This window comes from Xiphophorus couchianus, chromosome 2 (assembly GCF_001444195.1).
Source record: "Xiphophorus couchianus chromosome 2, X_couchianus-1.0, whole genome shotgun sequence".
In the NCBI taxonomy this organism is placed as follows: Eukaryota; Metazoa; Chordata; class Actinopteri; order Cyprinodontiformes; family Poeciliidae; genus Xiphophorus; species Xiphophorus couchianus.
In genome coordinates this window covers 5,415,799-5,437,340 of record NC_040229.1, presented here as the reverse complement: position 1 = coordinate 5,437,340, position 21,542 = coordinate 5,415,799, and the positions used below count along the sequence as shown (strand labels likewise).

Sequence of the window (21,542 nt, the reverse complement as noted above, 5' to 3'; positions counted from 1 at the left end):
TTGTTGAAAATGTCACCATGTATGAGACAAAATCAAGTTCCTCTGTGTGCACCCAGTGCTAACTAGACCCAACCAATCAAAACCAAGAGGCCGATCTTAGCGCTGTCAATCATGCTTGAATACCTGCTGCTCCCCCTTTCTGCTAGCATCTTCCTGATAGAAGAATCTGCCAGGAATGCTAAGGCTAGTTAGCATAGCCACAGATGACGACAGATAAAAGTTTTCCTGTAACGGTAAGTTGTTTCTCTGTCATTAGCACATTTGGCAACGATTACATGAGATTGATTGGCAGCGTAAAGACCCGCCTCCCCCCACTTGCAGTAGCTCTGCAAGACAGAACGAGAAGGTGTGATGTAAATCACTTTCTCTCCCATCATCTAAAAGTACCTCCTGACAAAATATCAGAATATAAGTTACAATTTTAGTGGTGGAACGCCGAAAGGTTTTTAAGTTCAAATTTTAAAATTAGAAGAAACTAAAACATATCTGATGATTCGAGTGTCAAAGCCTAATAAAGCAGTAGAAAAATTAAGAGTTCCTCCTAAAATCCTTATTAATTCTCATTGAGTAGTGAGTAGTTTGGATTTTTATTTTTGAATTGTTTTCGTTGGTCTGACTCTTTGGTTGGTTATTTGTTGGGCACTCATTTAGTTAACTTTAAGTATCAGTGCTTTTATTTTGTTAAATATTACTAATTACTTTCTTTCATTTGTAGATTTAGTCATATACTGACCAGTATTTGTTAGGGTTTTGTGTGTTTAATTACCCCTTAGTGTGTGTTAATGGTCTGATCAGCCATTATCTAATGTCCCCTCATGTCTGTGTTAGGTCAGTTTGTGTTTGAGTTGTTCTGTTACTACCTGTATTGTGTTTTTGTTATGTTGATTTCAGTATGGGCCCAATTTATCATTTTTTGGATTTTTTTTATTGACTATATTTTGAATTTTCTTCAACGTCTCTCTGGCTGGTTTATGCAAAACCTTCACAGAGTCTTAATTGGTAAACACGCTTTGTCAAACACTAGTGAAAATTTTTGAGGAGTTTGTAAAATGAATTATCTGACAATCATAAGAGTAAAATGAGATAAGGAGCTTTAAAACTGTAATGTGAAGTGTTTTGGGAAAAATAGTAATCTTGAAGATTTAAAGCACGCTAAAATAAATTGTTTTGTTTGTTTTGACGAGTTTCCCTTTTGGGAAAAAGGCAGCATTGAATTTGGTAGAATTTCTCAGAGAACATCATAAACCTGTTTCATAAACATTGTTATTTAAAGTAGTAGAAATTGTGATGCGTTAGAAACTTAATGCATCATCAGGGGGGAGAATATGTTATAGGTTTATCTTTTATATTACTTAAATAAAATTTTTTATTTGAAGAACATGTTTGATCTGTGTTATACATAAAAAAAAGTGAAAGGAAAGATATGGTCTGGTGAAATATGTTTCTTTTGAATGGATTTGAGTCGTTCTCCATTGAAAGATGTTTTGACAATGGGCTAAAGTATTTTGAAACGATAGATAACAAATTTATAGCGATTAATGAAGCATATTTTGGTAAATTAACTTGGGAAAATAATTATAGAAATTAAAAATATTATTGTGTTAGCCATTTTCAGAGCATTAATTTAATGGAGCAAGAATGTTTTAAGAAATGTTTTGAAGAATCTGTTATTGATTAAAGTTATCACTAATCAGTAAAAGTACTCAGGTGGGATTATGGTGATTTTTCTAAACTTGATTTTGTTTTGATTTATATCCATTTAAAACGATTTTGAATAAAACTTTAAATTCAACGACAAGTAAAAGACCTAGGTAAAATTGGTAGATTTTGAAAATGTCTAGATTTGTTAAGTTGACATTATAATTTCTCCGGGTTTAACTCTTTTGAATTTTGTTTAAGGAAAGCATGTTGAATGTTTTAGACAAATAACCAGTAAGATCCAGTTTGTCTAATTCACATTGATATTCATTGTTTTGATGATAAATGTAAACTGTACAACTGCGGCGAATTTTAAGCTTTTGTTTATTTGTTTTGTTTTGTTTGTTTAGTTCTATTTTATAAGATTGGTTTAAGAGGAAGATCTGCATATGTTTAACATTTTGGCAAAACATTACTTTGGAAACGTGTCTTTTGAAGCCGGTGATTACAGGGTTTTGGTATTTTCCATCGGTTGGAGTTGTGATATATATATATAATTGAAGCATGGATTGAATAGATCACATCCACCATTTAATGAGCAGAACTGGACAAAGTAGGAGATAAGGCTTCACGTGATGAGTTGCTCATGGCTAACTACATACAGACTGGCTTGGAGTTCTGAGCTCCAAGCCTGACTCTGAACTCTGCAACACAAGCTGTTGTCTCTGAGGCAGAGTGCCACTGCTTGAAGAAGCGGTTGCACACTTGTTTTGACGATAGCAGCCACAGAGCCACGAGCGTTGGAGAATTCACTCGGACACAGTGAATTGAAGATATTTGTGATGACTACACGAATGAATTGATGCCTTTGGATAATTTGATCTCTGTTTTGTCATAACAATTTTGCAGTTCCTGGTGCCCTGCGGATGTGGTCTCATTCAAGGTCTGCTTCTTTGATAAAAAGGATTAAAGTAATTCCCTTGATGGAAAATGACAAAGCAAATTTACTTTCTTTAAGTTAAGCCATTGTTTGATTATGCTGACACTGATAATGACGATGACACTAGAGAATGTTGTGTTGTGCTTATGTTTATGATGCTAATGAAAACTCCTGTCGATGATGTAATGTCTGTTTTAACAACTTGTGATAGGTGAAGGCACAGATGTATCCTTTATTAGAGAAATAATCTGACGTTGACAAAGGATACTCTGATGAGGATTCTTCTGACAGGTATCCAGATCCTGGCTTTTGGACTGGGTGTGACCTCTGAGTGTATACATGTTTGCTTTCCAAAACATGATCTCCCAGCTGAAAATCATTTGAAGTGACTGTTTTTAGAGGGATAAGGGGCATGCAACGAAATATTCGATAAACAGGAGGGAAATGTTGGGTAAATTATATTTTTAGTATTATCAAATATTTGTTGCATTATGTAGCCTTGTAGTTACATTTAGATAATGTTTCTGTGTGTTCATTAATTCTGATTTCTTCCTAATCCCTCCTTGGAAGAGGGAGGTTCCAAGCTGAGTTTTACAACCCTGGAGGAAACTCTGCTTTGTTCTTTGTGCTACAAAGCCGTTGCTTTGAAGCTATACAACGTGTCCCATTCGACGCCGTGCCTGGAGCAGGAGGGATTTAGATTGTAGATACCATGTGTTTAGTTTAGTGATTGTCTTGTAGCACTGCAACTAAAATGCTTTGACCCCATCCCCTAGAGTTGCAGCGCCCCGTGTGGCAGGGTTCCTAAAATCAATAAAACAGAGGAGCGGGAGATGTGTTTTTTAGAGCGGTTGGAGATTTGTAACTGAAAGCACATCTCTGTCCGTTCTCCTCGCGAGAAACAAAGAATCTAACTCTCTTGTCTTTCCTGTGTTTGTGTAAAATTGTCTCTAATAGGTATTTAGACCTGACAGCTTTTTTGGTCAGTTAATTTCTTTAGACAGCAATAGCAGCTCAAGAGATCAATCTTCTCAGATTATCTGCCTCAGAACATTTAATATGTAAAAACATTTTTATCATAAACGTTACTCACTGCAGCTTTAATGCCAGGAAACAAGAAGGAAAGTCTCATTTTAAATCTTTTATAGATTTTGAAAATGCCTTTGTGTTAATTGTGAATCGAATTCATGTGAAATTCTGTAATTCTGCAAAAGTTATTAATCAAAAACTAGAGTTACGTGTCCAGGTGAATTATAGTGATGAAGCAGAAACACCCAGTGAGGATAGTTCTTTATTTATGTACAGAATACCGCTGAAGGAAGCTGAATTACGAGGCGAGCCTTGGCGCCGTGGCTCAGTAGTTGACCGTCTTGGCCGGCTTGGTCTCGTCCAGATCGGCCTCCAGGTAACGGAAGCGGCGGTGGCGGCGCAGGATCTCGATCGCCTTCTGCTCCACAGAGGAAGCCGTGATGCCCAGATCCTCCAGACCAGGAAGTCCAGGATATTTCATGTCTGTCGTGTGAAACTGGACGGAAACCAAAGAGCATTCTGCTTACTAAAGATGTAGACCTGTGTTTCCCAAACCTTTTCATTTAAACACTCACAAACCTCCTAACTAAAAATAACACAATATCACCTGAATGAAAACATTAGTCTCTTAAGTCTCTTATTGATGTCTTCCTCCAATCAGACGGACATGTTGCAGCGTGACGTCACCTGAACAAATCCCACCCCGTCTCCCTGCTGGGGGGCAAAAATCTGCTAGCTGACGATGACTAGCATCGGTTTTAGCTGTTAAGTTGTCAACATAATACGTTAATTCTTAAATACACGCCTGAAATGAAACATAAAGGGACGCAGTGCTTTTCTACTAGTTGTCAACACCATGACAACTAGACAACAATGTCAGAAAAAAGTTTTAATTAAGAAAAAAATGAACCAAGAAGAGGACAGTAGGTCAGTTATGCTAGCTTGACTATGACAACCTTAACATGTAGATGTGCCGTGGAATTCTCTGCGTTTCGGTTAAGTTAAAAAAAATTAAAAATGGCAACCAAAACACTGACTAGAGCAAGTGTTTAAATTAACTAATCAACCACCCTGTGTTAGCTTAGCTAACAGCAGCAGCAGCTAATCTACCACTATCACTTATTAATAATCACAAAATATACATAAAGTCTAAAAACATAAAACGGACTGAATGTTCTGTTCTTTTTGTGGGAAATGAAGTGTTTTTTGTTGTTTAATCCTGATACACTAGTGGAGTTGTTGTCAGTCCGTTGCTAAGGCAACGGGTCGGTATAGCGTGGCTGACAGAGGAAGAAAAAAGTGGCTTTGTGTTGTTCACCTGTTTTCCTGCATTATTTTCCCTTTGCTGCCCTGAATTAATAACATCTCCAAGTTTCTTTAGTTAAGGTTCTACAGCCGCAGCGCCGTATAAAGAATCTGTTTTTGCCTCCAGCGTTGAGCCCAGGCACGAAATCCCCGGATGTAAACAACAACATGCAACGTGTCTATAAGTATTCCTGGTGTTGTTTTCTTCCCATCAGTATCTTCAGCTATTCTTTGGAGTAATCTGGTTTTAAGCTACTTATTCATTATTATTTTTAAACACAATCCTTTAGTAAGCTAATTGTTGCATTTTGAGCTCATGTCACGGCAAATAAATGGTTATTTACATGCAGTATAATGCAAACATACTGCTGGGGGACCACAGTTGGAGGAAGACTGATTTAAATGAGAGAAAAAAAAACAACTTAAACTTTGAGTTTAAACATCTTCATCGTCTCACCCTGTCGATTTTGTCCGGGGTCGTCCAGGGTTCAAACGGGTTCATGGCAAAAATCCTGGCAACCAGGCTGAAAGCAGACAGCAGTCGCTACGTCAGTCGCTAACAGCAGCAGAGTTCATCAACAATGAAGACATTCATGCTTTCATGTCAGCCTTTGTTCTGATCAGTGAGACAAAACAAACAGGAGAATGAGGATGCTTACTGGTAGAGCGGGCGCGGCAGAGGGTAGGGCACGAAGGGCCGGTGCGCCACGCCGTACACGTACTCCACCAGGTCGTGTAGCAGGTATCGGTTCGGCCTGCAGGTCAAACAGGCAGGTAACAAGAATCAGCTGCAAAACAGCCTCTACGGCAAACCGATTTAACACAAAATCAGCATCACTTGTGTTACAGATTCATGAAATGAGTTTATGACTAGAGAATCACAATTTCTCTAGTCAAAGTATTTTAAAATGTGTTCAGAATACACACTCCTATTTGCATATTGCATTACCACAGAATGTATTTTTAATAATTATTGTATATTGTTTTATTTAAGCTAACCTAATGCTGGTTAAATTACAGTTTTATGCACAAATTTAGTTTTGTTTAAATATAAACTGATGGAATCATAGAATTGTTTTAAATAAATTTTCTGTGTTTACATTCTTTCCCTCCTCACAGAATCTCTACACCGTTTGAATAGAAAAATTGGTTTACAACATACAGTAGTTATAAATGCTAGTTATAGATAGCTCTAAATTAAAAATAGTTTCTGAATCAAATTGTGACCCTAAAAATCAGAATTGAATCACTAACCACTGAAAAATTTGCTTCTCTGATTATATTCTGACTATACATGACATCAGATTTACCATTAGGATCTACAGTGGCTTCAATTCAAGATGCCTGCAAAGAATTACTGACTATCTGAAACATATTTCAGATAATTAAATTATAAAGATAAAGTACATTTAAAATTAAAGATATATTAAATGTATTTTAGATGGGAGATATATACAATTCAACTTGTGCAACAACTTGTCAAAACTAACAAAGATATATGGAACTATAATTTTGACAACTAAAAATTAATTTTCTCCAAATAAATTAGATATCAGAATTTATTTTTGTAAATTTAGACTGTTTTTCAATTTTTCCTCTTACTAGTCAGAATATAAATGCAGAAATCTTAAATCATCATTCAGTAAAATAAAACTGATTTTATGCTAAAACAGCGTGGTTGTATAGAAGGAAACCTTCATATCAGGTAAAACTAGTTTTCAGTCAACAGCAGAATTACTTTCTGTTCATTTAAAATTAATTTAGACCAGAAGAACTGCCTCATCAACTTTATGTATTATTATTTCCTTATTACTCCTCTAAAATGAAACAATGAAGAAATCATAAATCTGGATTTAAATCTGAGTTGATGGAGCTTCTGCTTATGTGCTGAATTATTGGACATAAATTATTTCAGTATGATTTTCATACCCAAGAATATTTCCACTTGTTGTCACATTTACTGAATAATTTCTGAAGCAAAACCTTCATTTTGATCTGATCTGAGCAGAGCTTCATTTTTCACGTTTGCCAAAAATAAACTGAAGTTTGTGGTTTTAAAATGACAAAAAGTGAAAAATTCAGGATATATGAAAACTTTTGCAGAACGTCATATTTCATCCCACATCAGAGACTCTGCAACGTTCAGAGTTAAATTTAAGATCAACATAAATCACAAAAAAATTACTCAAATACTAATATCTGCTTTCACTTTAGTTCCTGAACCAAACAAAACGTCAGCTAATGCAGCAGAATTTCTTCAAAATGGTTCTGAGAATCTGAACCAGAACTACGGAACCAAATAAATGCCAAAGGCACATTTCCCCCAAAACACATATAAAACAATATAAGCAACAAATAATGAACAAAAGTGCAAATTTTGGTGCGTTGCTGAACATATTAGAGATTGTTTATGTTACCCAACGAGGGCGAAGGTCTTCCCGTTGGCGTCTGGGTCCCTCACCGCGTTGACGATTGCCTTGGCAACGTCCACCACCTGAGGAAGAAACCCACCGTTTATTTCTGTGATCATTTTTCAGTCAAAATCAATGATTTTGTGGAGATACTTTTGGGATATTTTTTCCTCATTAAACTGCTTCCAAAATCTACATGTAGAAAATTTGATTTTAAACATTTTTATTCTGTAAAGAACTTAAAGCCTGAGTTTTTTACTCGCCATATTGATCGATAAAATATTACTTCTCATCTATTAAGTCTGAGGCAGCAGTGTAGAAACACTGCCACCTGCTGGCGAGAGTTAGCATCACTTAAATCAATAAAATCAATTATGCATTAGCACAAACAAATGTCAGTATCTGTAAGCCTGTCATCAGAAGCAATAAATCAATTATCCACCTGATAAATGAAAATGAGTTTGATGGAGAGTTTATTTATTTTAATATAGTTAAAAACCTGGGAAATTAAAAAACATTTAGCCTCCTATATAAAGTAGGCAGTTTGAGCTTTTGCCTGTTTTCCCTGTTGAAGATGAATTGTTAATTTTTGCAGCAGACTTCATAATCAATTGTAATTATAGTTATTTTGATTGATTGATTTTGTGATATTTTAATGTTTTCCAGTTCCAGTGCTAAATGTTTATTAAAGTTTTTTGATTTTAGTTTATTTGTTGGATCTGATGCTGTAACTTTTCTGTTGTTCTGATGTTTTAGTTTTTGTCATTTTGTTCTGCTGTGATTTCATAGTTTTTGTGTCTTTGTACAGAACTCTGCAGCAGTTTAACCCGTTTTTAAAAATTCTTTATAAATACAGCATGTTCCAAATTATTATGCAAGTGATATTTTCTCTCCTAAATGTTCGATGCAAATGATGGTCAGTATAATTTTCAAGTCATGAACTACTATAGTATAAATCAAATTTTACTGAACAAAGAGAACAGGATTTTTTTCAAAAATAAAAACTCAAAATGCAAAATGTTCCAAATTATTATGCACAGCAGATTTTCTAAACATTTTATGGACTATAAAGAACAGAAAACGGTCATTCTTTGAATGTGCAGCATTCAGTGATCACATGTACTAAAATCAAAAGCTATTTCAATCAAAAACATCTTAACAGAAAGTAGATTTTCTTTAATTGAGCTCAGCAGACAAACTAATCAACCAGCTCTCTGAAATTAACTATAGTGATTCAACGATCCCTGACACCATCACTATACCATCTATACATTTAATAGCACAATAAAACATTTTATCTTTATGACACTTAAATCCAATTTGTATAATAATTTGGAACACGGTGTAAACGTGACATCGACATTGATCTTCATTGATCTTTAGGACGTATTTGCATTAATATGTCATTATTATCATATTGGTGGAAAATTAAAATGACAATATAATTTACCATAGTAATTGACATCTTTAACTTCTTAAAGCCAAGTCAGCAGTTTTCTGGCAGTAAAGGAGAATTAAAACAAAAATGAGCTTCTTGCTTTAAAAACTTACGTAAACAGGTTGCTTCACCGTTTTCTTCCCGAGCGCCATTAGAGGAATCGCGTTTCCAAACCAGCGCATATCTGAAAGAATCCCAGGAAAGTTTCTATCAACCCACAAACAGCTGAGCTGATTCCCATCATCACTAACTTCTTACTGGCAAAATAGTTGAAGAATCTGTCCTCCCTGCCAAACATCTCGGCCGGCTTTATGATTACAGCGTCTGGAAACTCTTCTCTCACCGCTTCCTCGCCCACAGCCTGCGGTGGCAGAGCAAGCCATCAGTGTCACGCCCCGCATGCCAGCTTGATTTGTGCAGGAAGTGCCGACTCACCTTGTTCCTCAGGTATTTGGAGGGGCTGCTCATGTCGGCGTTCAGGTGCGACATGTGGATGAACTTTGTGATTCCGGCTTCTTTAGTGGCCCGGGCCAGCTGCTGAGGGATGTTGACGAAAACGTCCTCAAAGCGATAGTTTCTGGTTTTAAAACGAGAAAAACAAACAAACTCAAGTAAATGAGCACAAAAATTACTTTACAGATAGATTTCATTACAGACTCAAAGCCCAAATTACAAGAAAGAAAAACAATTCATACAATAAAAGAATAAAAAATACAATAAAAAGGCTCCTAACCATTTAGGAGGCAACCATACCAACATCTCCAAAGATTATATTCAACTAATGTCGAAAGAATCCAATTTTACAGTGTTTCCATTAATCAGAGCTGGATAATAACTAGTTACATTCACAAGTAAATTTACTTTTAGGGGTATTTTTACTACGCTGTACTTTTTACATTTACTTGACTAATTTGATCATGAAGTATCATTTTTCCTACTTGAGTAAAATTTCCCCAACTGGCTGCCAGTCAAATTCATGAAGCTGCTTTGCTGTTAAAGTTAGCTTAGCAGCGCGAAATGGAAACGTGTCTGACCAGAAAAACACAGAAGGAACCGTCCAGCAGCAACACTGGTGAGGAAAATGATTTAAAAAGCACTAAAATGTCCTGGATGAAGGTATGAGGCAGCATGTGATAATTATGAATAGTGAATAAAAGTGAGAAAGAAAACATTCTGAAATTCATGTTTCTTCTTTATATTTTGTAGAATTTTTCTGTCATTTGCAAAAAACGCTGAAAGTTATACCATTTATTCAGCCGTGTTTATTCAGACGCTTGGTAAAAGTTGTGTTTTGTGGCACTGTTGTCTTTCCATACATATTTGTGTGATCAGGTGCTGACAGTCTTTGTGCGTCCCTGGCCTCAGACTCTTTCCTCTCTTTCGTGGCCCAGTCATTTGTCTTGGTAAAAAGCCGTTTATGAGGCGCATGGTCTAATATGCGGCTTCTTCAAAGCATGTCAGAAAGCAGCAGCTTATAGTCCAGATATTACGGTAGAATAGTTTGCAAAAAAATAAACAATCAAAAATCCCAGAATTTGGTGGCTTTTATTTTTCTTCATTTCCGCTCTGGCCGCTTGTTCCTGGTTTTGCCGACTTGTTGCATATTTGATTTGGAACGTGCAGTTGAGCGGTTACTGGTTCTTCCAGGTTAACTCACCTCGTTTCCCACTCCCTGCCCACCAGATTGATGACCACGTTGGAGTGCTCGATGGCCCGTTGGATGGACTCTTTGTTCTTCACATCCCATTCCTGTCACGCAGAAACAGCAGAGTTTCAGGCCCAAAGATCCTGCCTGTAAACCTGTAAGCGTGTTTAGAAGTTTTTTACCATGAAGATGATTTGGCCCAGGTCACCCATGGGCCTGAAGTACATGAGGTCGTACTGGTCACAGCGGTGAGGGATCACGATCTGGGAGCCAACCCGACCTGCAGCATGCGACATTCAGGGACGTTAAATCAACGTTGCAGGTCATTGTTTAAATGTGGAGATTTACTGCTGGAGGGTAAAAGACGATTCATTGAATGTCGCTGTAGAACAATCCTGTTAACAAAATGAAACCTGGAGCTGTAGCTCATATCAGTTCAGTGCAACACAGCAAAGGGAAAAATAACGCTGAGAAAACATTAAATAACAACTTAGAACCACCTGTTTCCTCCTTTTTTCTCGCTCTCAGTGTCGGCTATGCTTCACACAGACTTGTTGCCATAGCAACTGAAAGACAACGGCACTAATATGTCAGGATTCAACACCAAAAAACACACTCGAGCATTTCCCACACAAAACATTCAGTTGGTTACAGCTTCATGTTTTCAGGCTTGATGTTTATTTTGTGATTATTAATAAGTGATCGCTGTGGTAGATTAGCTACTGTTGCTATCAGCTAAGCTAACACAGCGGTGGTAGATTAGTTACTGCTATCAGCTAAGCTAACACAGCGATGGTCATTAGCTAATTTAAACACCTGCCCTACTGATGAGTTGGTGTGTGGGTTGCCTTTTTTAATTAAACCGAAACATCAAATCCTGCAGAACATCAACATGTTAAGTTCTCATAGTCAAGCTAGCATAGCTGACCTACTTTCCTCTCCCTTGCTATGTTTTTTTTCCTGGCCTTGTTATCTAGTTGTAATATTGTTGACAACTGATAGCACAGAACTTCGTCCCTTTTCCCGTTGTATATCAAGTGTATATTAAAGATTTAGCTCATTATTTTGACAACTTAACAGCTAAAACCAATGTTAGACATCTGCGTTGGTGGGCAGGATTTTTCATCCTGCAGCAGGGACGCTGCGCGCCTCTCGCTGCAACGTGTCTTTATTCAGCTTCATGAAATCCTGAGCTGTGATGTTGAAAAATGACGAGAGCTTGATGAAAAGGTCCGAACTCACCCAGCCTGTTGACAACATATCGGCCCAGGAAACCCGTGGCTCCAAACACGGTGGCGGCGATCCCGCTGGAGGACGAGCGTCCTCCCTTCCCTTTGGGGATGACGGCATGGTGCAGCTTCCTCTGCTGCGCTGCGGCGACGCACGCAGCTGCAGATGCAGCCTGGCTGCAGCTGCCTGTCAACAGGAGCAGAAAACCAATCACCAATCAGGCCGGCGGTTCTGTATCAACACTATATGATATAATGCAAAAATCAATGAAATGCAACAGAGACAAGCTTTTATTTCTGTAAATGACCCAAATCCATTTCTACTGGCCGATGCTGAAGCGTTTTGTTTGAAGCTTCAAGTTTATTTTTCTAAGGACTAAAAACACAAGAGAGACAAATGCATCACAGGTTTTTTTATTATTATTTCTTATTTAAATCCAACAGGAAATGAAGGAATTCCAACAAACCTTCACCAACATGAAGGTGGGATAAATGACAAGCATTACACACTAAAATAACTTTTTTATTGTTTTCTTAATAGTTGCAGTCAAAGTATTGGAAGGCTGCATAATCATGAAATTTATGCATTTATACATTTTCTTTTATAGGAAGCAGTTTACACAACTTCTAACGATAAAGTAAACAGAGCATTATTGATTATTGGTTGTTTTTCATTCCTATTAATTCATTTTTGTCCAACAAAACTGTTTAATCTATTTTATTATATTTTATGTATTTGACAAGGACCAAGTACAAAAGCATTAAAAATCAAATACAAAAATATCAGTTCTTATAGTTAATTTCCATTTGCTGTCTTTCATTTAAGACGAAAAACATTTTTTAAACTAACCAACAATCTGTTATTAATATTTTTAATCACCCAACAATCAAAGATGTTTAATTAATTCACAATTGTTGTTTTTCATCATAAATGGCTTTTAATCTCAATTACAGAATTTATCTAAGATGTGGAGAAAATCTTTGTTTCCTGGCAGAATATTTTTTCTGTCTCTGCCAAGATAAAAATATTAAATTCTACAGCAGGAAAAACGACCTTAAGAGAAAATAAAAGACTTGTTAAATATTTGATGATCTCAGAATCCAGTTTACTTACAAAGCACTAAAAAATGACAAGTTTGGCATGGTATTATAAAATATTAAAAATACATCAAATCAGAAACATTGTTATTTCTATGCAACCTCACACAGTGCTTTTAATATTTGAGTTAAAGGATCAAATCTGGTGATAAAATTATGTGTTTGTTTTTATCTTAAATAAGAATTTTAATACAATTATTTTGTTGAATTTGAATGAAAGCTTCCCTCATTTCTAACCTCAGCACCGGAGTGTTAGAACCATTTAAAATATATAACTGCTCTTCCAGATTATATATTTTATTTTAACAGAGGAATCTTTTAAATATTAAATGATAAATGTTTAAATGGAGAATAAAGTGAAGCTTGACGTTGGACTTGAAATGTTTCAATCACAAACTGTTCCGAACAAATATATTCATAAAAATATTGCTGGTCAAACTTCTTATTGGTAATATAAACCTGAAGAATAAGAGCTGTAGTTTAGCTCCGATTATTTAACTAAATAAATTTTATTTGGACAATAACAAGGATCTGTTTCTACCGAAGGCAGAAAAATAATCTCGGACAAACAAGCCTTCACTCCAGCGCAGTTCAGGATCATTACATTATGTTATATTATATTGTATCATATTATATTGTATTATATTATATTACGTAAGCCCTCGGGTAAAAAAGCAGCATTTTCAGCCAAAAACATAAAGATCCAGATTAGCTCCAGCTCAGCTAGCGGATGTTAGCAAGGTCACTGCGGCCGGGTGTCCTTTCTGCCGGCCCGTTCATGCTAAAGCGGCGGGGTCCGTGAATACATATCAAATATTACGAGCTGCACGGCGTGTGCAATCCTCTAAATGCTGTGGTGACATTACTCACTTGAAATCTTTGAAAGGACACCCGCAGGACGGCTAACCAACACTACGGTCGCCATCTTTCCGAGTACGGCAACCGCGTAGGCCAAAATGAAATGATCGTATGTTGTGGCGTATCAAATGCGGGGTTCGCTCCATTCTGGTCCACCGGCGGGAGAGTTAGTGGTAATATAGATCAAAACTTTATCAAATATACATCAGTGAAAAGAATGAACGTTCACCACGAGTAATGAGAGTCGCATAAAAACAGGGACAATCTGTTAGGGAGACATAAAGACACAAACAGCTGGTTATGTCTTTAATTAAGTGAGACGAGGAGCCAAACCCAGCTGTCGCATATTTAGTAGTGTATTACTGGTGTTTAGCATTAATTTAGGACTTATTTTTATTCATTCACTTAACTGTTCTCATGTTTTTATCTGGTCGATGTGACAGGAGATGTTGCGTATGATTTTGAGCTCCAAATATTGCTCAGACTCCGCTTACATAACGTGTAACGAAGTGGAAATGATGCAGACCCCAAATAAAAAAATGATTTTGTCAGTTAATTCTGATGACCTGGAGCTTTTAGTGACTTTACAGCCCCATTAAAACACGGGTGTTTGTTTCTCAACTATTCAAAAAACTGCAAAATGAATGACATTGTTCAGTTTCAAGTTTTCAACTCCATAAAGGGTTTGGATTCAACACAGGAAAAAAACTTCTTTGTAGTTAAAAGTACACTATGTTTTAATTCTCTACTTTATGTAAGGCTTTGTTACAAAATGCATATTTTACAAGAACAGCATTTTTTCTTTGATCCAGTTAGTCAAAATGCAGTGCAACATTTGCACCACTCTATTATTTTTGACACCACTTTCATGTGTTTTATTTGAATAAATGTATTTATTTGTCATCAATATTACAGTCAGTACCTGGAAACCTTAGACTAGAAAAAGAAACATACCTTAATTTGGTATCAGGTTGAATCCTGGACGCAAAACACACGAGGCAAGTTAGAAAAATGTGAAATTATTTAAACAAGAAGTCCTTTAAACAATATTTATTTCAGCATAAAATACATAGAAATTACTTCTTTTGAGTTCTTGTATTTACAGCTACAATACATCATCTAAGGATTAAATTATTTAGCCTACATATTTTGATGATATGTGCTTTTCTATAAGCAAGATCTGTAAAAAACAACAACAAATAAAATCAGTTTAAATGAATTCTTTGCAACCAATAACGTTGGAGAATCTTTTTGTTAAATAAAAGGGATCCTGGGAGAACGGCTCAAATCATATCTGGACAGGAAATGTCAACAAAACAACAATAAAGTGCTGGATCTCTAATACTGCAAGGCACAAACTATCAATAAGAGGATTGTCTTTTTGCTTCTAATATAAAAATATTAGGAATAACAGACATACAAAGTGATCATACAGTAACAACACAACAAGTAGAACCTTGTCTAATTTTAAAATCTGCTCTGTTTTACATATTTATAAGACAGCAGAAATATATACAATAGATTCTCTTAAAAATCCACATTTCAGGGTTTAGTTCAATGAAACAAACTATTCCACAGTAAATAATAACATCAACTTAATCGATTAAAACGTCTCTGATAAATATTTCTTTGATGTCGTGATAAAAATCATTTGGCTCAGCCGTTATTGGACTCAATATTTCAGCATTTTCACACAGACATGAGGAGAAATGAACAAAAAGCAGCAGGAGATTTTCTACGTTTTCCAGCTTTAATTCTTCTGAAGCTAAAAAGTCAAGCTTGTTTTTATTTTTATTTTTTCGATGCACAGCAAAGACTTGATTCCAGAAATGATCAGGCAGGTCCAGATGCTGCTGTAAATCTAATCCTGCGTCAAATAAAGTTTTATGTTTCAGATGTGATGACATGAAACTGAATCACGACTTCTATAAAATTCGGCCGAAGACTTAAATTTGACCAGCTACTAAAATCAGAAGATGTCCTTCGTTGTTGATGTTTTTTCTCATCATGTAGAAAAAACCCATTTCACTGAATTCAGGGTTTCTTCCTGTAAGTCCGAACCAGAACATCCGTATTTCCCAGCGGCCCTGAACGCATCCCGATCCTCCAGGCCTGCTAGCCGTCTTTCCGCTCTGTGCTCATTTCTTCTTGTGGTTTGATGATGATGTGGACCGGCCGCTCACCGCCTTCGCTTTCACACACTTCATCCTCCGCCGAGGCGCCGAGGGGCCGCAGGCGTTCGCCGGACGCCATCTTTGATCCGGCCTCGGAGCCGTCCCTCTTCAGCTTGTCATTGCTGCCATGTTCTGCGCCGACCTTCTCCGCTGTGCAAAAACACAAAAACAGTGCAAACTCCACGGTTATTACAGCTCCAGGTTTTCTTATTATAGTTTAGTTTTATTTCATTGTAACTTTTAGTTTGTCTAATTCACTTTTAATTAGTTTTAAAGTGTGGCTCCTAGTTTTATCAGTTAAATATAGTTTAGTTTTCATTAGATATAGTTTTAGTAGTTTCAGTTTGTTTGATTCACTAAGTATTGTATTGTGATTATGTACGTATACATAGATTGTTATTCTACAGATATATTTTACAGATTGTTTTCTGACTCAGCTGAAATTCCCTGACATGTTTTAGAAAAGTTTCTGCTGTTTTGTTTTTGCTTTATGTTTTACAAAATCAAGGTTTGATAATCTACCTAAACGTTTTCAGTCCATACTTTGTGTTCTTGACAACAACAGGACATTAAATATTGATTATCTATTTCTGTACTAATTTCGTCTTTGTGTATTTTTTTCTTTAATTTTGACTTGTGTATGGAAAAGTTTTAAAAAATTACAGATAAAATAAATAAATTTGAAGCATTGGTTGGGTAATGAATACTCAACAGAAGATAGCATTTTCAAAAAGTCTACATAATTATTGTTGAACAACCAACTGACCGTTTTGTGAACTGATCGCCGCCAGGAGGATAACGGCGGCGCTTGTGACGTAAACTGTGTTGGGAAAAGTTTGAAAGGCTAATAGATTCAAAAAACACAAAAACAGCAAATTGTATCTATAATTTCAGTTTGTTTTAGTTTTTACAAACTCATTATGTCGTTCCAGTTAGTTTTAGTTTTGCCTGTTAGTTTTTATTTATTTCATTTAATGAAAATGATTTCTCAGTTTCAGTCTTTACTATTTAATAAAGTCGGTAAACACGTGACCTGATGCATTTCTTTGCGTTTATTCCCCAGAGTGCGTTCCTCTCACCAGGCCTGCTGTTTGCTTGTCTGTCTGCGCCGCTGCAGTTCTCCGCGCCCCTCTTCGCTGTCGGCTTGGTTCTGGATCTCACTTTGTTGAAGTTTCCTTCCAGGATCCACTGGTGCTGCAGCCCTTCATCGGGAGTCATCCTCTTCGCTGGATCCCAACTGAAAAGCAAAGCAAAGAGTCGCATCTAGAGAACAAAGAGAAGCTCAGCGGAGTCCAGAAATGTTTAAACTCACGCGAGGCAGCGCTGGATGAAGTCCAGGAACAACGGATCGTTGGTCTTCAGCGCCGCTGACATCTCGACGGAGTCGGGTTTCCTTTTCTTCCCCTTGCTGTTAGTGATGTTCCTCGGGTTTCCTTTGGAGTCTGCAGTCATAATGCAGCCGTGCGTTTAAAAACACAGACTCATTAAACAGGATTCAGTCAAGGTGAACGGACAAATAAAGGAAAAGCAACTGCAAAAGACAGACTTGGAAAAATCCTAAAGATTCACCGCAACAGAAAACTTCTCTTGTGAGAGATGTTGATTGTTTGTGGCTGATGACATTAAGAATGGAGAGAAGATTTCTGAAGATAGTTATCTATATATTGTGCTCTTAACTGTTTTCACTTATCATCAACTGTGAACAGGAGCGTTCTCAACGTTCTAGAATGTTCCTGTCAAATTCTGCAAATTCACAAAGCTGCATTTTCATGATAAATGTTAGATTTTTAACGAAAAGCAGGAAGCATCTCCTACATGGAATTAACTCAAATTAAAAAAAAACTTCACTTATCCCTGTAGGTAAGTTAAATCATTAGTGATGATGTGGACAGGATGGATCTCCAGTAGCAGTCTGTCTGCCAAGGAGTCTGAAGAGGCCTCTGACTGAAGACCCTCATAACATTTCAATATTCATTCCACAGTAACATGTTAATGTCACATTAGCTAATTGTTAATCATTTAATTAATAATAAATTACTAATTATAATGATGGATAATTACATAAGCCAAACATTGATGCAAATTTTGATTCCCAACACTCTGTTTCATCTAGTGACTATTTTACAGAAGAGGATTAGGATCACTGAAAAAAAAACACTTTTTTTCTCAGGATTTTAACTTTCTGAAGTCAGAAAATTTCATATTCTGACATTAATCTTCTGAGATCAAAATTCAGAGTTCTGAGAAAAAAGTCTCAATTTGAGATTAATCTTCTTCCGTACTATTTAAGTTCATAGGAGAATTTAAAAAAAAATCTAACATTTAATATTTTCCACATTTGCCTGCCTTCTTTTCAAACAAATTGTTAAGTAATTACGTATCAAGGTGTATGAATGTGAAAATGTTTGCAATAAACAAAATACAACCATTAAAGTGTAGCAAACAGTGCAGCTTTGTGAATTATGGCTCTGCAGCATCATAACTTACAGAACAGGTCAGACAGCTGGCTGAATAAAAACAGACTCAACTGAAGAGGAAATACAATTCTTACCAAAGAATAACTTCCTCCTTGATGCCGACTGGACAAAATCATTGGGAGGCGTCCCGAGAACCTGCGAGTTCAAAAACCAGAACTCTTTACGTCAACAAGAAGTAAAAAGTTCTGAAGTATTTTCCTCCTTTTCAGGTTTTTCTGTCTTTTAAATTTAGAAGAAAATCTTTTCCACATCAGTGAAAGCTGGTTTGAAAGTTTTGTCCCAAATGTGAAAAGGTTTTGTTTGCGTGTCTGAGAGTTTTAGTTTCTGGGGTCCCACCTCCATGATGCAGGCGATCTGCTCCACCTCGCTCTCCCCGGGGAACAGCGGGTAGCCGGTGTAGAGCTCAGCCAGGATGCAGCCCAGGCTCCACATGTCGATGGCCGTGCTGTAGGGGTGACCCAGGATGACCTCTGGGGAGCGGTAGAAGCGACTCTGGATGTAGGTGTAGACTAACGATGGCGACAGCAGAGAGGAAAGAAGAGAAAGAAACGACACATTGCAGCCAGATTACAATGAATAAACAACATGATTATTTAAATGTTTAATTAATTTATTAAAACTGAAAATACAGAAATAATTTATTAAAAATAGAATTGTGCCTCCATTTTTTTCATTTTAAAAATTAGCATTAATTATTTAATAAATTGTTTTATGTTCCTGTGCTGAAGCTCATTGTGAATTAATTTATAAACTGTCAAGACCTTGACATCCGATTGGCTGCTGCTATGGAGACCCTGGCGTGTGATTGGTTGCTTCAACCAGAAAACAACTCCCTGCATCCTTGTGGGATGTTGGTTGTTAATTACACTTAATTCTATATTTAATATGAATGAATATAATTTAATAAATAGATTTCATTATGAATGACTCTGGCATACCACAACCACATTATCCACCTGCTGCATGTATACTTATTGTATATTTTTATTTTGTTATTATTCATTTTGACTATTATATCAAACAATTTCCTAGCCTCTGAACTTGTTTGCTGGCAATGGAAATAAAGTGATTCTGATCAATTATTTTCTATTCTAATAAATTAGTGACCATTTAAATAGTTTAAATAATAGTTTGTGTCTCTGATCTTTGCCATGTTTTATTTTATTTTCTTACCTCTTTGCTGTTCGTAGCAGCTCGATCCGAAGTCGACCACCTTGATGTTCCCCGGCCCTCGCTGAGACAGAAGGATGTTTTCCTGTTGAAACATTTTCACACCCTTCAGATGGATGCAGTACCGCTGCTGTCCACAGGAGGGAGCTCACCGCAGACCCAGCCGTCTGAACAGTGAAGCAGCTCCGTACCGGTTTGAGGTCGCAGTGGATGATCTTCTCCCGGTGCAGCATCTGCAGGCAGCGCAGCAGGGAGTGGGCGAACCGCCGGATCAGCGCCAGGCTGAAGCCCTGGAAGTTGTTTTTTTTGATCAGCTCATAAAGGTTCACCCTGTCAGACGGGACAAGGCAGGATTCATCAGGCTGCTGAAGAACATTCACAGGATTTATTAAATCACTTCTTTAAATTAGATTTTTTACGTCATTGCTGCAGAAAGAAGAATGTAAAAAGTTAACAATGCCTCATGTAGAGGATTGAGGTTTCCCTGAGTTATCTCTGTAGTTAAGCTGCTGCAGGACAAACTGACCACTTTTCCTCACTTCCTTCTCCTGCTACTCTCCAACTTGCATTATTTGCTGTTATTTAAGCTGCTCACTTTATGTTTTCTCTCAGTTTTCTTGTCCCAATAGAAGCTGCACCTGGTCTGGGTTCTGATTGGCTGCGATTCCTTCCTGGAGCGAGTCAGATAAGAACTTAAATGTTTCACTTTGAAACTGTCGCCATGTTGTGACACTTAATGACTGATAATCTGTAAAAGGAAACTGGAGCTCCTCACCACCTGCCATGTGATCTAGAAACAACCAATCAGAGCCAGGAGGCGGGGCGTAGTGCTGTCAATCATTCGCCCACTCACGCTCCCACCCCTTGATCTCTGCTACACTGCAGCTGGCATAGCCTGTCGTTAACAGCTAGGCTAGTTAGCATTACGTTTATATGATGTAAAACACTTTTTACTGCCATGACACAAAAATGTGCTTTACAAATAAACTTGACTGATTGATTAATTAATTGGTTGATTGATTCATCAGTGATTTTAATGGCATTTTTATTTAATGAAAACACCAATTTGTTATTCTTAAACATGTTGGATTTATGTATAATGGAAACGCGGCTCCTGACTCGATGCTCTGCTGGATTTCTTTAGATAGAAACTTTTTAAACTAATTTGAATAATAAGCTGAACTGAAGATTTCTGTTGGACTCACATTGAGAACCTGCCTGGAAATGAGCTGATCGTCCTCTCAGACTGGATCTGCTGCTATTTCCTGCTTCTTGTGATAAGCATAAACCTCTTCAGAGTAAATGCAACTGGATCCTTCGCACCATGAAGCATGATGGGGAAAGAGACAGGCCCTGATCTAGGCTTTAACTAAAGGATACGGTGACAGTAATGTTAGACAAGGTGCTAGTCCAAGGCGTCCCCTAAAGGTCACTCAGACTGAGCCACACATAAAACTTCATCCCTTCAAATGCAGATCAGCGGTTTACACACAAAGGAAATCTCTCAGCTCCTCCGTCCGACCAGCTGCCAGTGAAACTAGGAATCCAGAGAGTCGGGTTCAAGGTTGGGGCTTGCATGTGTTAAAGGTGACATGCCTCCAATTAGAGGATCAATTATTCATCAGAGTTGATCATCTGCTGCTGGTACTGACCCGAGGAGCTCAAAGGAGATGCAGAGGTGGTTCCGGAAGTAAAAGTGCTCCTTCATGTGGATCACATTGTGCAGGTTGTCTTTGTCTTTCTTCTTTATGACCTCCAGAATCTTCAGCTCCACTAGAGCTTGGTGATGAAATCTGCAGGAAAGGAAAGAGCAGAAATCTGTCAAAACCCCGAAACTAAAATAAAAATGTGTTTTATTCAGAGTTAACGCTGCAGAGCCTGAACGCGGATGTTTTAGGATAAAGTTGATGAAAGAAATCTGCGGAACTTTGCATCCATTTTGATTTCTGCATCACTGAAGTGGTGGAAAACCCCAAAGACTCACGGCTCTAACTAACAGGCATTTATATCCAACGGTGCCTCTCAGTGGGGAAGGGAAGGTAAGCTAACACCACGCAGCGCTGACTTCCAGCAGGCTAAATCTGGTCTCAACAAATTGGCAGACTCGTAAAATGTAAACCGATCACGGTG

General features: G+C 37.2%; 2 protein-coding genes across 4 annotated transcripts in view; both read right to left on the bottom strand.

Moving 5' to 3' along the window:
• Positions 1–3,855: 3,855 nt before the first annotated feature.
• Positions 3,856–13,718, bottom strand: ndufa9a (NADH:ubiquinone oxidoreductase subunit A9a). Its single transcript, XM_028002336.1, has 11 exons — positions 13,604–13,718; positions 11,649–11,822; positions 10,589–10,686; positions 10,419–10,510; positions 9,197–9,338; positions 9,020–9,122; positions 8,875–8,945; positions 7,330–7,406; positions 5,572–5,667; positions 5,370–5,436; positions 3,856–4,103 (listed from the first exon to the last, which is right to left on the bottom strand). The coding sequence occupies exons 1-11, from the start codon at positions 13,656–13,658 to the stop codon at positions 3,933–3,935; spliced, it is 1,146 nt and encodes a 381-aa protein (XP_027858137.1). The 5' UTR covers positions 13,659–13,718; the 3' UTR covers positions 3,856–3,932.
• A 907-nt stretch (positions 13,719–14,625) lies between these two features.
• The window catches only part of dyrk4 (dual-specificity tyrosine-(Y)-phosphorylation regulated kinase 4), a 34,103-nt gene continuing 27,186 nt past the window's right edge, over positions 14,626–21,542 (bottom strand). For all 3 annotated transcript variants that reach the window (XM_028043475.1, XM_028043482.1, XM_028043490.1), the window contains 8 exons: positions 21,065–21,205; positions 19,604–19,742; positions 19,416–19,497; positions 18,579–18,751; positions 18,317–18,377; positions 17,078–17,207; positions 16,845–17,002; positions 14,626–15,915 (listed from right to left, as the gene is read on the bottom strand). In XM_028043475.1, coding sequence (XP_027899276.1) covers positions 15,707–15,915; positions 16,845–17,002; positions 17,078–17,207; positions 18,317–18,377; positions 18,579–18,751; positions 19,416–19,497; positions 19,604–19,742; positions 21,065–21,205 — 1,093 coding nt within the window. In that variant the 3' untranslated portion in view covers positions 14,626–15,706. The remainder of the gene's footprint in view (positions 15,916–16,844; positions 17,003–17,077; positions 17,208–18,316; positions 18,378–18,578; positions 18,752–19,415; positions 19,498–19,603; positions 19,743–21,064; positions 21,206–21,542) is intronic.

Bases quoted from the DNA above. Each gene is read 5' to 3' on its own strand.
- ndufa9a (XM_028002336.1), bottom strand. From the start codon at position 13,658: ATGGCGACCGTAGTGTTGGTTAGCCGTCCTGCGGGTGTCCTTTCAAAG. The intron at 10,687-11,648 runs GTGAGTTCGGAC...CGCATGCTGCAG, and splicing joins ATATGTTGTCAACAGGCTGG to GTCGGGTTGGCTCCCAGATC. The intron at 7,407-8,874 runs GTAAGTTTTTAA...TTTCTTCCTCAG, and splicing joins CGGTGAAGCAACCTGTTTAC to GTGGTGGACGTTGCCAAGGC.